The sequence below is a fragment of the Heptranchias perlo genome, chromosome 5 (assembly GCF_035084215.1).
Source record: "Heptranchias perlo isolate sHepPer1 chromosome 5, sHepPer1.hap1, whole genome shotgun sequence".
Taxonomy (NCBI): Eukaryota; Metazoa; Chordata; class Chondrichthyes; order Hexanchiformes; family Hexanchidae; genus Heptranchias; species Heptranchias perlo.
This window is the reverse complement of record NC_090329.1, coordinates 34,343,784-34,358,431: the sequence shown is the minus strand read 5'-3', so window position 1 is coordinate 34,358,431 and position 14,648 is coordinate 34,343,784. Positions and strand designations below refer to the sequence as shown.

At 44.1% G+C, this 14,648-nt stretch overlaps 1 protein-coding gene across 4 annotated transcripts in view; it reads right to left on the bottom strand.

Moving 5' to 3' along the window:
• trappc12 (trafficking protein particle complex subunit 12) overlaps window positions 1-14,648 on the bottom strand; it is a 101,001-nt gene that overhangs the window by 75,872 nt on the left and 10,481 nt on the right. For all 4 annotated transcript variants that reach the window (XM_067984206.1, XM_067984204.1, XM_067984205.1 and 1 more), the window contains one exon: window positions 995-1,111. In XM_067984206.1, the coding sequence (XP_067840307.1) occupies window positions 995-1,111 (117 nt within the window). The remainder of the gene's footprint in view (window positions 1-994; window positions 1,112-14,648) is intronic.

Here is a 14,648-nt window from a genome sequence, read left to right as displayed (position 1 = left end):
CAAGATTTGGAAGTGTAGTGAACAGGGAGGAGGATAGTGATAGACATCAAGAGGACATAGGCAGGCTGGTGGCATGGGCAGACATGGGGCAGATGAAATTTAACACAGAAAAATGCGAAGTGATACATTTTGGTAGGAAGAACGAGGAGGCGCAATATAAACTAGAAGCCACAACTCTAAAAGGGGTATAGGAACAGAGAGATCTGGGAGTATATGTACACAAATCGTTGAAAGTGGCAGGGCAGGTTGAGAAAGTGGTTAAAAAAAGCATATGGGATCCTGGGCTTTATAAACAGAGGCATAGAGTACAAAAGTATGGAAGTCATGATGAACCTTTATAAAACACTGGTTCGGCCACAACTGGAGTATCGTGATCAGTTCTGGGCACCGCACTTCAGGAATGATGTGAAGGCCTTAGAGGGTGCAGAAGAGATTTATTAGAATGATTGCAGGGATGAGGGACTTTAGTTACGTGGATATACTGGAGAAGCTGGGGTTGTTCTCCTTGGAACAGAGACGGTTGCAAGGAGATTTGATAGAGGTATTCAAAATCATGAAGGGTCTAGACAGAGTAGATAGAGAGAAACTGTTACCATTGGCGGAAGGATCAAGGACCAGAGGACATGGATTTAAGGTGATTAGCAAAAGAACCAAAGATGACATGAGGAAACTTTTTTTTTTAAAACAGTGAGTGGTTAGGATCTGGAATGCACTGCCAGAGGGGGTGGTGGAGGCAGATTCAATCATGGCCTTCAAAAGGGAACTGGATAAGTACTTGAAAGGAAAAGAATTTGCAGGGCTACGGGGAAAGGGCGGGGGAATGGGACTAGCTGGATTGCTCTTGCATAGAGCCGGCGCGGACTCAATGGGCCGCATAGCCTCCTTCCGTTCTGTAACCTTTCTATGATTCTATGTGTCGAAGTGGAATACTTAAAGAAAGAATGCTTCCTTATATCCGTGTGATAAAGCTGTACAAGGAGGACCCTTTACTTACTATTAATTGCTTGAGTCCCACAAAGGACTGCTCCACAGCATTTGCAGTCAATGCTTGTCTCTTCATTGCAGCCTGTTCTCCCAAAAAACGCAGCATTACTTCTCTGACAGCATCACCCTGAAAGGATCAGAGCACATCCACACAATTTGATTAATGAGTCATTCTGTGGCAGACTAAGCAGCTTTCAAAAAGCTATCTTTCATTCTGTCCTTGAGCTTAAAATTGCACATAATGCAATGCTGCAAAATTATGTATCATACTGTAGTAAAACAACTTGGATTTTTTTCTTGATTTTGAATCATTTCAATGAGTGTTGAACATCGAGCAAACATTTACAGTTGAACATAGGCAAATGTATAAGAAAGATCCTTAAACAAACCGTAGGAATATCTATATTAAAAAATATTGCATCTGCATGCACTCCCTGTCAACGTTACAATTACAAATTCCCAGGTCCAAATTTCTACGGTCCTATGTAAACCTATCACGCTGTAATACATCCTCCTGCCAGTGATGGCACTATGGTACCTCGGTTTTGCATCTCCTCAATCTGTACTGCACAAAAACTCATAAGCTTCAACAAACTCTTATCTCTGCTTCCCAAATTGCCATATTCTGTGCTATTTAAATATATTATTATTTTTATATATTTCTTGGATTTTATATCACTTCAAAACGAATTACATCTGCATGTCTTAGTCCAATTATTCCCACCCTCTAACTCCATTTTATCTGAAGACTAACTTCGTCACGACTCCCTGTTTATAATGCCACAGGAAATCAACTAGCATATTTTAACTATCGCACCAATTTGCCCTCTTCTGTTCCTAAACATTCTTAGACACTTTTCCTTTCCCCCTTTTAAGTTCCCTACCTAAAAAAGACAAAAGAAAAAAATGAGATCAGTTGTTTCAATGTATTAGGCCCAACAGGAAATGATAATTGGATAGCATCCTCATGGATTTTTTTTCTTCGTTAAGGTCCTACAATAGCCTCATCCTTGAGTATTTGAGAGTTACACCTCTGAGCACCCAACTTTAAAAGAAAATCCATACCTGGCCTTTGCTTCCTTTACCCTACTCCATTAATGTAAGGAATCTTACAACACCAGGTTATAGTCCAACAAATTTATTTTAAAATCACAAGCTTTCGGAGATTATCTCCTTCGTCAGATGAATGAATGAAAAGGTTCTCAAATCGCATATCTTATACGATGTTGGGACAGCATCACACCAATCAAAAGGTGTCGTTGTTATTCAAACAGGCCAGTCACGGAGAACAGCACGTCCCAGTACACTCGATATACATTGTGTCTTTTACTATGGACAGGCCCTACGAATACACAGGATCTGCTCAGACGAGGAGGAACGCGATGGACACCTACAGACGCTGAAAGACGCCCTCGTAAGAACGGGATATGACGCTCGACTTGTCGATCGACAGTTCCGACGGGCCACAGCGAAGAATCGCATAGACCTCCTCAGAAGACAAACACGGGACGCAACCAACAGAGTACCCTTCGTCGTCCAGTACTTCCCTGGAGCGGAGAAACTACACCATGTTCTCCGCAGCCTTCAACATGTCATCGATGACTATGAACACCTCGCTAAGGCCATCCCCACGCCTCCACTGCTCGCCTTTAAACAGCCACCCAACCTCAAACAGACCATCGTTCGCAGCAAGTTACCCAGTTTTCAGGAGAACAGCGTCCACGACACCACACAACCCTGCCACGGCAACCTCTGCAAGACTTGCCAGATCATCGACACGGATACCACCATCACACGAGAGGACACCACCCACCAGGTACATGGTTCATACTCCTGTGACTCGGCCAACGTTGTTTACCTCATACGTTGCGGAAAAGGATGCCCCGGAGCATGGTACATTGGTGAGACCATGCAGACGCTGCGACAACGGATGAACGGACACCGCGCAACAATCGCCAAACAGGAGGGTTCCCTCCCAGTCGGGGAACACTTTAGCAGTCAAGGACATTCAGCCACCGATCTTCGGGTAAGCGTTCTCCAAGGCGGCCTTCGAGACACACGACAACGCAAAATCGTCGAGCAGAAGTTGATAGCCAAGTTCCGCACCCATGAGGACGGCCTCAACCGGGATCTTGGGTTCATGTCACGCTACACGTAACCCCACCAGCAAAAAGGGGGAAAAAATTTATATGTTTTTTAAAATTCTCTCTCTCTCTCTCTGCCATTTTGAGTTTCTTTCTGCCTGCCTGTGTAAAAGACACAATGTATATCGAGTGTACTGGGACGTGCTGTTCTCCGTGACTGGCCTGTTTGAATAACAACGACACCTTTTGATTGGTGTGATGCTGTCCCAACATCGTATAAGATATGCGATTTGAGAACCTTTTCATTCATTCATCTGACGAAGGAGATAATCTCCGAAAGCTTGTGATTTTAAAATAAATTTGTTGGACTATAACCTGGTGTTGTAAGATTCCTTACATTTGTCCACCCCAGTCCATCACCGGCATCTCCACATCATGGCTACTCCATTAAAGCAAGGAACGGCGGAGGGCAGTGGGAGCTGATACTGAGAGAAGCAACATCACATTCTAGTGTCTGTATATGGGAAAGCAGGAAAGATGGGAAGCCACAAACCTCTGATGTTTAAGATTTTTTTCAGGTGAATTCTAGAGGGTAAAATGATCTAGAGCCTTTAACTGCTTTTCTCACTCTAGGCTTGCAAGAACCATGTGATCTTCCACTTGCACCATAAGTGGTGTGGTTTCAAAGCTATCCTCGGTTCTTTTTAAAATAGAAGCAGCTGCAGGGATGGCATGGCTTTATAAGACATTTTCAGATTAACAAGTATGCATGTGTAAGAAAGCTATGTATGGGGAACTATTACATGGGGAGAAAAAAGAGACAATTTCCTATTTCATTCATTTGTTCTTCACACATGATCAGGATTATGCCACAACAATGCTGAAAATGGAGCTGGGTCAGACATACTAAAAAGTGTACATCTTTCTTACAAGACAAATTGATAGGAACTGAATGATCCACATCACTTTGCCAATTCACATCTGGAACCTGAATCGAATCCAGATTGACAGCCTGAGAAACTATCGTTATGAGGAGAGATAATGGGACTATTTCAATGGGAACAGAGAAGGCGAAGAGGAGATTTAATAGGTTTCTGAAATTATTATTTTTTAATCATTCATCGGGATGTGGGCGTCACTAGCAAGGCTGGTATTTATTTCCCAGCTCTAGATGCCCTTGAGAGAGTGATGGTGGGCCTTCTTCTTGAACCGCTGCAGTCCAAGTGATGAAGGTACTCCCAAATACTGTTAGGGAGTTCTAAGAGTTTAACCCAGTGACAATGAAGGAACAGCAATATATGTCCAAGTCAGGATGGCATGTGACTTGGTGGTCCCATGCACATGCTGCCCTTGTCCTTCTAAGTGGTGGCATGATTATTCTGTCATTGATTTCTACCAACAATCATCACCAGTTGATCCCCTATTCTAAGGAACACAAGGTTCCCTCTGCCACCTCTCCTGAAAAAAAATCTAGCAAACCTAATATTTCTAAAACTCTCAATCTTCTTTCAACAGATATCGATCTAGCACCCTTCAACTACCTCCTCTGAAAATCAATACACATGTCCACTACCTTGCGGGGGGGAAAAAAGTTTTTTTTCCAATCTCCAACCTTAATCATAGCTTATAAACTTGTGTCCTTCAGTCTTATGCTTAGTACCCAAGTTAAATAGCTTGCCTATAGATCTAACTATAATAATAAATCTTGCATCTTTGAACACTCCTGTCTACAAAACCTTACTACTTGTCATGCTTTTGTCACAATTGTGTCATTTTCCCATATAAATTCTTATATCCGCATTTATAATAGAAATTGTCTGCATAAACTTGTCACAAGGCAATTACATCCTCCCACCAAAGGTGGCGCTGCACCACTTCAAATTTGCATCTCCCAGCACCTCGACCTGTCTGCAGAGAAAACCTGATGTTCCAACCAACTCTACTTTTCTGCTTCCCAAATTATGTAAGTTGTTACTTAACTATAAGGTGATCACACACAGGGAGTCACTATGAAGTGTTGTCTTCAGGTAAAGCAAGGTTAGACGGTGAGGGAATAAATGGAACAAGGGACACTGGCCCCATTTTAAAAGGCATACATTTGGTTCTTATTTATACATTCCCATTATAAATTCTTATGTCTACATCTATAATGGAAACCACTGAATTACGTCTGTGAAACCTGGTCCAATTATCCCATCCTCCAACCGCTTTTTTTGAGGTAAGGTGTCCAAAAGTGCCTGGCAAACTCCAGAAATGGCCTCACCACTGATCTACACAATGTTAGTACCACGATTACTGATTTCCCCTTTTTTTTTATAACTTCTTCACACTAACTAGATACTTATAGACTACCAATCATGACTACCAAACTGTTTTCCTTTTCAGATTTCATGTTATATGCATTTACTGTTCAAGTGGGCACTAAAAATCCCACGGCACTATTCAAAGAAAAGCACTGAGGTCTTCCAGTGTACCAGCCTATATTCTTCTCCCAACCGACACTGCCAAAAATATAGATGAACTAGTGATTTGTGCCATTTTTCAGACCTTGCTGTGGGCAAAATAGCTGCCAGATTCAACTACATAACAATTACTACACTTTAAAATTGGATGTAGTGCACTTTGGGACATCCCAAGTGTTGTGATAAGGCACTATATAAATGCAGGATCTTTCTTTTTCTGTCCCTTTCTTCAGTGATCCTCAATTGCCTTTTGTAGTAATCCCAGTTATCCTTATTTTTGTTGTCTTGTACATTTTGAAGTATTTCTTCTCAATGTTTAACATTCTTTTTAATCTCACTAAAGCCACATTGGCCCTACTCTCTGGAACTTCCACTGTGAACACCTCCTCACCCTACCCCCCGCATCTTCTCTCTCTACCTTTAAAAACCTCAAAACCTATCCTTTTGACCAAGCTTTCGGATACCTCGCCTAACTCTGCTTTGGCGTCCATTCTTTTATCTGTTCTACCACCCCCTCAAAAGCAGCTTAGGACATTATTTATATTAAAGATGCTATATAAATGCACGTGTTGTTTCTTTCCCCCTTAAGGCTTCTCCTAACACCAAAATCTGCTCTTCCAAAGTCCCGAAGTCTTATAGCAGCACACTGTTGTTTTTGGTCTTAACTTTTAGAATATCAAATCAAGTCTAACAATATAAAGATTGCTATATCCAAGGTATTCACAAAACTCCAGGCTATTAATCAGCTGTAGTGGATTGCTGAACAGCAAATCCAATACACCTCTGCTTGAGTAGCCAACCTGGCACATTGTGTGAGGAAAACAATCCCTGACCGCCTGCGAATTTATATTTACATTCATTCCTTCTAGTTGTCCATGATCTGCTCATTCAACCTATGAATGTTAAAATTTCGCATTATCAGTATATTATAGTTCTCTAGCTTCCTGCTCATCTTGCAATCATGGTCCAAAGCAGCTATAAGTTAATAGTTTGCCAGCCTCATCATCACTTTGTTTTAACTTTATCTCCTTCTACTGCTACATCCACTCTTTCGATAGCTGCAATACTATCCATTATTGATGTAAGGAATCTTACAACACCAGGTTATAGTCCAACAGTTTTATTTGAAAATCACAAGCTTGTGATTTTCAAATAAAACTGTTGGACTATAACCTGGTGTTGTAAGATTCCTTACATTTGTCAACCCCAGTCCATCACCGGCATCTCCACATCATCCATTATTGATGCTCTGATTCCTTGACCTCTCCCTGTAGGTCTATCCTTGTGAAATATTTTGCAGTCGCTCAGGAGCAGCTGTTGGTCATCCATCCTCTGCAAGAACCTTTCAACCAATTCTTAAAAAAATTCCTCTTGGTGGATCTTTCTGCCACTAAGGTAATTAATTTTCTTTCTTTTTAGTCTGATTTGTTTACACTCTCACTGGTATAATTCCTTCTCCTTTGCTCTATTTATTCTCTCTACAAGGTACCAGACCATTTTAGATAAAGCTTGTCTGGTCTGAACAGCTTGCCACTGCCCTAGAACTTGTCCCAATAGCCCAGGAATCCGAAGCCCTCCCTTCTGCAACATCTCTCTAGCCATGTTAGTTATCCAATCAGTTTGTCCTTAACTGGTCCAGTGTGTGGCACCGGGAGTAATCGCAAGATTACCACCCTTAAGGTTTTGCACTTTAATCTAGAATTTAACTCCTCATCTCCCACTGTAGGATCTCTTACACCTTTCTATATCATTGGTTCCTACATGAACCGCAGCTTTTAGTTGTTTTCTCACTTCTTCCACAAGTTATGTCCCATACCACGAAATGCAATGCACCACTTTGGATTCTCTGCTTTGGCTGAAATCAAGCTGCTTATTCCCTATTTTTTTAATCCCCACTAACATATTCCTGTTCTCAATGATGGTGTCACTCTTTTCCTAATAAGCAATCCCTCGGTTCACACTGCTGTTAATTACCCTCTGTATCCCTCCATTCTAGTCCTCATCATAGATGTGAAGAACTAAGAGCTTAAGTATACTTCTAAATCTTTGCTGTTTCAACTTACAGGGAGCTGAACACTAAAAAAAAAGTTTACATAATTTCAAAAAAGAACTAATTAAAAGAATATAGTAATATTTCTTGCATAGAATTACAAAACAGAAAGAGGCTGTTCAGCCCAAACAGTCAGTGTTGATGTTTATCCACAAGCAGTAGTCCGAATCCCATGTATCATAGTAGGAACAGCACAGTAGGAGGCCATTTTGTCCAATGTGCCTGTGCCAGCTCTTTGAAACAGCTATCCAATTAGTCTCATTACCCTGCTCTTTCCCCATAGCATGCAAATTTTTTCCCTTCAACCTTTCAGGCATTGCATTCCAGATCATTACAACTCGCTGCGTAAAAAAATGTTTCCTCATGTCACCTCTGGCTCTTTTGCTGATCACCTTAAATCTGTTCCCTCTGGTTACTGACCCTTCTGCCACTGGAAACAGTTTCTCCTTATTTACTCTGTTAAAACTGTTCATGATTTTGAATACCTCCAGCAAATCTCCCCATAACCGTCTCTGTTCTAAGGAGAACAACCACAGCTTCTCCAGTCTCTCCACAAAACTGAAGTCCCCCATCCTTATCACCATTCTAGTAAATCTCTTCTGCACTGTCTCCAAGGCCTTGACATCCTTCCTAAAGTGTGGCACCCAGAATTGAACACAATACACCAGCTGAGGCCGAACCAGTGTTTTATAAAGGTTTAGCATAACTTCCTTGCTTTTGTACTCTATGGGCCCGATATTACCATGGTGGTGGGGGGGCGATTGAGCCCGGTGAAATCAGTCTGCCCCGCGTGCTATCGCAGACTGATTGGATTCACTTACCTCTTGTTCCGGGTTCCCCGCTGCTGAGCTGCGCGGCGGGTGGACTGCGCATGCGCAGTAAGGTCTGTCAGCTGGAGGAGCTCTATTTAAAGGGGCAGTCCTCCACTGACTGATGCTGCAAGAAATAGGAAAAATTACACCATGGAGCAGCCCAGGGGGAAGGCTGCTCCCAGGTTTAATGATGCCTCACTCCAGGTATCATTGGATGGGGTGAGGAGGAGGGGGAGGACAGAGATATTCCCCCCCGGCGGGCGGGCGGAAGCGGCCTGCCTCTGCCACCAAGGCCTGGCTCGAGATGGCAGAGGAGGTCACCTGCACCACCAACATATCGCCCAACTGAATACAGTGCAGGAGGCGTTGCAATGACCTCAGTAGGTCAGCCGAAGTGAGTACACTTACTCATTCCCCTACACTCCATCTGCCACATCACCGCCCCCACCCCACATCTCCTTCTGCACAGCCAACACTACTCTGTCACATCACTCCTCACACCCATTCAAACCTCATCCTCATCTTACCTGCACTTACTCACCTCGCCAGTACTCATCCCGCCACTACCACTCAACCCAATCCGCATACAATCTCATGGCTCTATCTCATACTCACCCTCTCATGCATCTCTTTCACAGTCAGCCTCACTCAACCTGCCACTACCTGTGCTGCAGCCACAGGGCATGCATCACATATGTGCAGTAGGAACCATAAGGCAAACGTGTCGTGAGCATGAAGGGGATGCACAAAGGTGTTTGAGGGTTTCTCATGGTTTTTACTTATATTTCTGAGCAACTCACATCACATATTATATTGGCACCACTACTGTCACGTCTTTGCGAATCTTGTCTGGTTTGTGCAATAATGCCCTTTCCCGAGGATCACAATGAAGACCCACAACTGATGCCACCCATTGTGTCACTGCAGAGCGGGTGTAGGTGTATTTGCAGGGTTCTTTTGTGAAGACGACTGAGAGATGTTGGCGATGTCCCCGGTGGCACCCTGGAAGGATGCGGAGAAGTTGTTGAGGGCAGTGGTGACTTTGACAGTGACAGGTAAGAAGAAGGTTTTTATGGTGCTCGGGCCAGCCGGGAGCAGCTTGGCATGAAGGAGGCTGCAGATGTCCACGACTACATGTCGAGTGACTCTGAGCCTCCGTGTGCACTGCTGCTCAGAGAGGTCCAGGAAGCTGAGCCTCGGTCTGTGGACCCTGTGGCGAGGGTAGTGCCCTCTGCGACGCATCTCTCTCTGCGGTAGCCCTCCCTCCTGCTGTGCAGGTGGATGTGCCACAGCACTGTGTTGTGGAGCTCCACGTGTCAGAGGTAGATGTCGTGGCCGGCGAGACTGGTGATGCTGTTCGCCCACCGAGGAGGTCATGACTGCAGATACGGCGGCCCCCATCCAGAAGATGTACATCTGAGGGGGTCCGCAAGGTAGGTACATGTGTCTGGACACCGGGGTTAGTGTGCAAGTTGGTGAATTTTGTTGTTAGGAGGAGGGTGGAGGAGGCCAAACTTTGTCCAAAGTGACAGAGTGGCCTCCTGCAATGAGTGAGGTCCCCCCCCCCACCCCCGACGTTAGGCTGACTGGCCTGTAATTGCTAGGTTTATCCCTCGCCCTTTTTTGAACAGGGGTGTAACATTTGCAATCCTCCAGTCCTCTGGCACCATCCCCATATCTAAGGAGGATTGGAAGATTGTGGCCAGAGCCAACGCAATTACCACCCTTACTTCCCGCAGTAACCTAGGATGCATTCCATCTGAACCAGGTGACTTTTCTACTTTGAGTACTGCCAATCTTTTAAGAACCTCCTCTTCATCTATTTTTATCCTATCCAATATCGCTACTACCTCCACCTTTACTGCTGCAATGGCAGCATCCTCTTCTCTAGTGAAGACAGATATGAAGTATTCATTTAGTGCCTCAGCCATGCCCTCTGCCTCCACAAGAAGATCTCTTTTTAGTCCCTAATCGGTCCCACGCTTCTTTTGACTACCCTTCTACTATTCATATGTTTATAAAAGACTTTTGGGTTCCCTTTTACATTAGCTGCTAATCTATTCTCAATACTTTCTCCGTGCCTCTCATTCCCTTTTTTAGATCTCGTCTGTACTTTCTGTATTCAGCCTGGTTCTCTACTGTATTATGAATCTCACATTCGTCTTCCTCCTTTTTCTGTTTCATTTCAATCTCTATATCGTTAGTCATCCAGGGAGCTCTAGCTTTGGATGACCTTCCTTTCCCCCTTGTAGGGATATATCTACTCTGTACCCGTAACAATTCCTCCACGAAGGCCTCCCATTGTTCAATTACTGTTTTGCCGACCAATTTTTGATTCTAATCCACCTGGGCAAGATCCCTTTTTAACTCATTGAAATTTGCCCTCCTCCAGTTAAGCATTTTCACATTTGATTGTTCCTTGTCTTTTTCCATAACTATTCTAAACCTAATGATATTATGATCACTGTTCCCCAAATGCTCCCTGACTGAAACATGCTCCACCTGCCTCACTTCATTCCCCAGAACTAGATCCAGACTGTTTCCTTCCTGGTTGGGCTGGAATCACACTGTTCCAGAAAGTTCTTGAACACATTTCAGGAATTCCTCCCCCTCTTTGCCCTTTACAGTTACTGTCCCAGTCTACATTGGGATAATTATCAGGGTGGCAAGCAGTGACTAGTGGGGTACCGCAAGGATCAGTTATTCACAATCTAGATCAATGATTTGGATGAGGGAACCAAATGTAATATTTCCAAGTTTGCTGACGACACAAAACTAGGTGGGATCGTGAGTTGTGAGGAGGATGCATAGAGGCTTCAAGGCGATTTAGAGTGAGTGATTTAGAAGTTGAGTGAGTGGGCAAATACATGGCAGATGCAGTATAATGTGGATAAATGTGAAGTTATCCACTTCAGAAGGAAAAACAGAAAGGCAGAGTATTATTTAAATGGTGATAGATTGGGGCATGTTGATGTACAAAGGGACCTGGGTGTCCTTGTACACCAATCACTGAAAGCAAACATGCAGGTGCAGCAAGCAGTTAGGAAGGGAAATTGTATGTTGGCCTTCATTGCAAGAGGATTTGAGTACAGGAGCAAGGATGTCTTACTGCAGTTATACAGGGCCTTGATGAGACCATACCTGGAGTATTGTATGCAGTTTTGGTCTCCTAACCTAAGAAAGGATATACTTGCCATAGAGGGAGTGCAGCGAAGGTTCACCAGACTGATCTCTGGGATGGCAGGACTGTCATATGAGGAGAGATTGGGTCGACTCGGCCTGTATTCACTCGAGTTTAGAAGAATGAGAGGGGATCTCATTGAAACATAAAATTCTGACAAGGCTAGACAGACTGGATGCTGGGAGTGTGTTTCCCCTGGCTGGGGGGTCCAGAATGAGGGGTCACAGTCTCAGGATATGGGGTAGGACATTTAGGACTGAGATGAGGAGAAATTTCTTCACGCAGAGGGTGGTGAACCTGTGGAATTCTCTACTACAGAAGGCTGTGGAGGCCAAGTCACTGAATATATTTAAGGAGGAGCTAGATAGATTTCTAGACACAAAAAGGCATCAAGGGGTTTGGGGAGAGAGCAGGAATATGGTATTGAGATAGAGGATCAGCCATGATCACATTGAATAGCGGAGCAGGCTCGAAGGACCGAATGGCCTACTCCTGCTCCTATTTTCTATGTTTCTAATTGAAGTCCCCCATTATCACTACTCCATAGTTCTTGCATCTTTCTGCAATTTGCCTGCAAATTTGCTCCTCTATCTCCTTCCTACTATTTGGTGGCCTATGGTTTACACCCATAAGTGTAACATCTCCTCTATTGTTCCTTAATTCTAACCAAATAGATTGTCTTTGACCCCTCAACGACATCATCCCTTTCCAGTGCTAGAATAGTTTCTTTGATCAATACTAACACCCTCCCACCACCACCACCTACCCACCCACCCCCCAACCCCGGCCTGGCTGTCCTTCCCTATCTTTCCTGAATACCTTGTAGCCAGGAATATTAAGTACCCAATCCTCCCCTTCTTTGAGTCAGGTCTCTGTTGTTGCCACCACATCATAGTCCCATGTGCCAACTTGAGCCTGCAACTCACCGACCTTATCTAACCACATTACATGCATTTATGCACGTGCACTCCAATCTCACAGACTGCCTCGCATTTGCCCCCTATCTGATCACTCCTATTTCTGAACTATTCTTTACTCTAGTGTTACATGTCACCATCCCCCCCACCCCAGTCCGCTGTGCACCTTGTTTCTCCTCTCTAAATGTTTCCTCCTGGTGCACATTCCCCTGCCAAATTAGGTTAAACCCTCCTCCACAGTTAACCTTCCCGCGAGGACATTGGTCCCAGCACTTTGAGGTGCAACCTGTCCATCATGAACAGATCGCTCCTGCCCCAGAACTGGTCCCAATGCCCCAGGAATCTGAAGCCCTCCCTCCTGCACCATTGCTCGAGCCACGCATTAACCTGTTTTATCCTACTATTCCTATACTCATAAGCGCATGGCACTGGGAGTAATCTAGAGAATAATACCTTTCAGTTCCTGCTTTTTAACTTCCTCCCTAGCTCCTGAAACTCTGACTGCACGACCTCGACCCTTTTCCTTCCTGTCATTGGTTCCCATATAGACCATGATTTCTGGCTGTTCCCCTTCCCCCCTCAAAACGTTCTGCATTCTCATTGATGTCTTTTACCCTGGCACCAGGGAGGCAACACACCATGCGGGACGCATGTCGGTGGTTGCAGAAACGCCCGTCTATCACCCTATCAAATCCCCAATAACAACTGCATTTTTTTGCTCCACTGTGCAGCCGAGACTCCCGTGGTGCCATGGATTTGCTCCCCGAGGTGTCAACACCCACACTGGTATTCAACACTGAATACTGGTTTGTAAGTGCCACACTCCCAGGGAACTCCTGCACTGCCTGCCTGTTCCTCCTAGTCTGTCTGGTGGTCACTCACTCCCTCTCCGCCTGCACTCTCTATAGCTGCAGGATGACCACCCCCTGAAACGTGCTAACCTCGAAACTCTTAGCTTTCCGGATGCACTGTAGTGACGCCAACCACCCCTCAAGCTCAGAAACCCTGAGCTCGAGCTGTTGGCGGAACTTCCTGCACATGGTTCTCCAGGACACACAAAGTGTTCTGAAGTTCCCACATGGCACAGGATGTGCATGCAATGGGCCCCAGCTGTCCTGCCATGTTAGCTGACAGTTATTTAAACTTTGTTTAGCTTTAAGGCACTTTACTGTTTATCTGACACTAAAACATTAACCACCAATCAACGAACTACATACTTACTGACTTATCCTTGGCACTCCTCCTTGCCTTATTCTGATTCCTCGTGCAGCTCCCTTTATGCTCTGCTCAATCTTAGTCTATAGTGCTTTAGTTTAAATCACTTAGCATCTCCTTCCCCCTCTGCACCTAATTCCCACACCCTCCAAATTCCCAGCTGAATGTCCTCACTCTGTTAGTGTTTCACTTCATTCGAGGTTCACTCTGTCTTTCCCAACCTCTGTGCTTGTTCTGTTCCCATATATCTATCGCCCTTTCCTTCAACCATCTCTGTAATCAAACTTAAATATTGACATGGTCTCTGCTTCAATCACTAACTATGGCATTCCACAGCTTCACAACCCCATATGTAAAAAAAAAGTTTCTCCTGCTCTCTATTCTAAATCTCCTACCTTTAATCTCACATCTATGTTCCCTTTTTCTAGACCGCTCAATCAGTGGAAAGAGTCTGTTTCTATCTACTCTGCCCAAACCCTTCATAATTTTAAACACCTCTATCAAATCACCCCATGACCTTCTCTGTTTTAATGAATACAGCTCCAATTTTCAAATGTTTTAAGAAGATGATTCGCATGCTCTGTTCAGAGCCTGGCAGGTCTCAATTGCACCTATAGCGAGGTAATCCATTAATTATCAGAAATGCAGTAAAGCCCCATAGCAGATTCCTTTATGTTGCCCAAGTTAGTTAATTGGAAGGATGCAAAAGACAATAATATGTATGCAGATTTAAGTAACTAATCCCTTCTGAAAAGAACTGAGACATTACCATGCTGGAAGTGAATAAACAGACCAGCAAGTTGGCTTAATTTTAGAACTTTTCATATACATAGCGTATCATATCCCTCCAAAGAAGCATTAATTTTCCCCAACGAAATGCACACCTGGAACAGATTCTGGATGTCACACATTCTGGAAAATTAACAACTGTTAGCTTTACTGT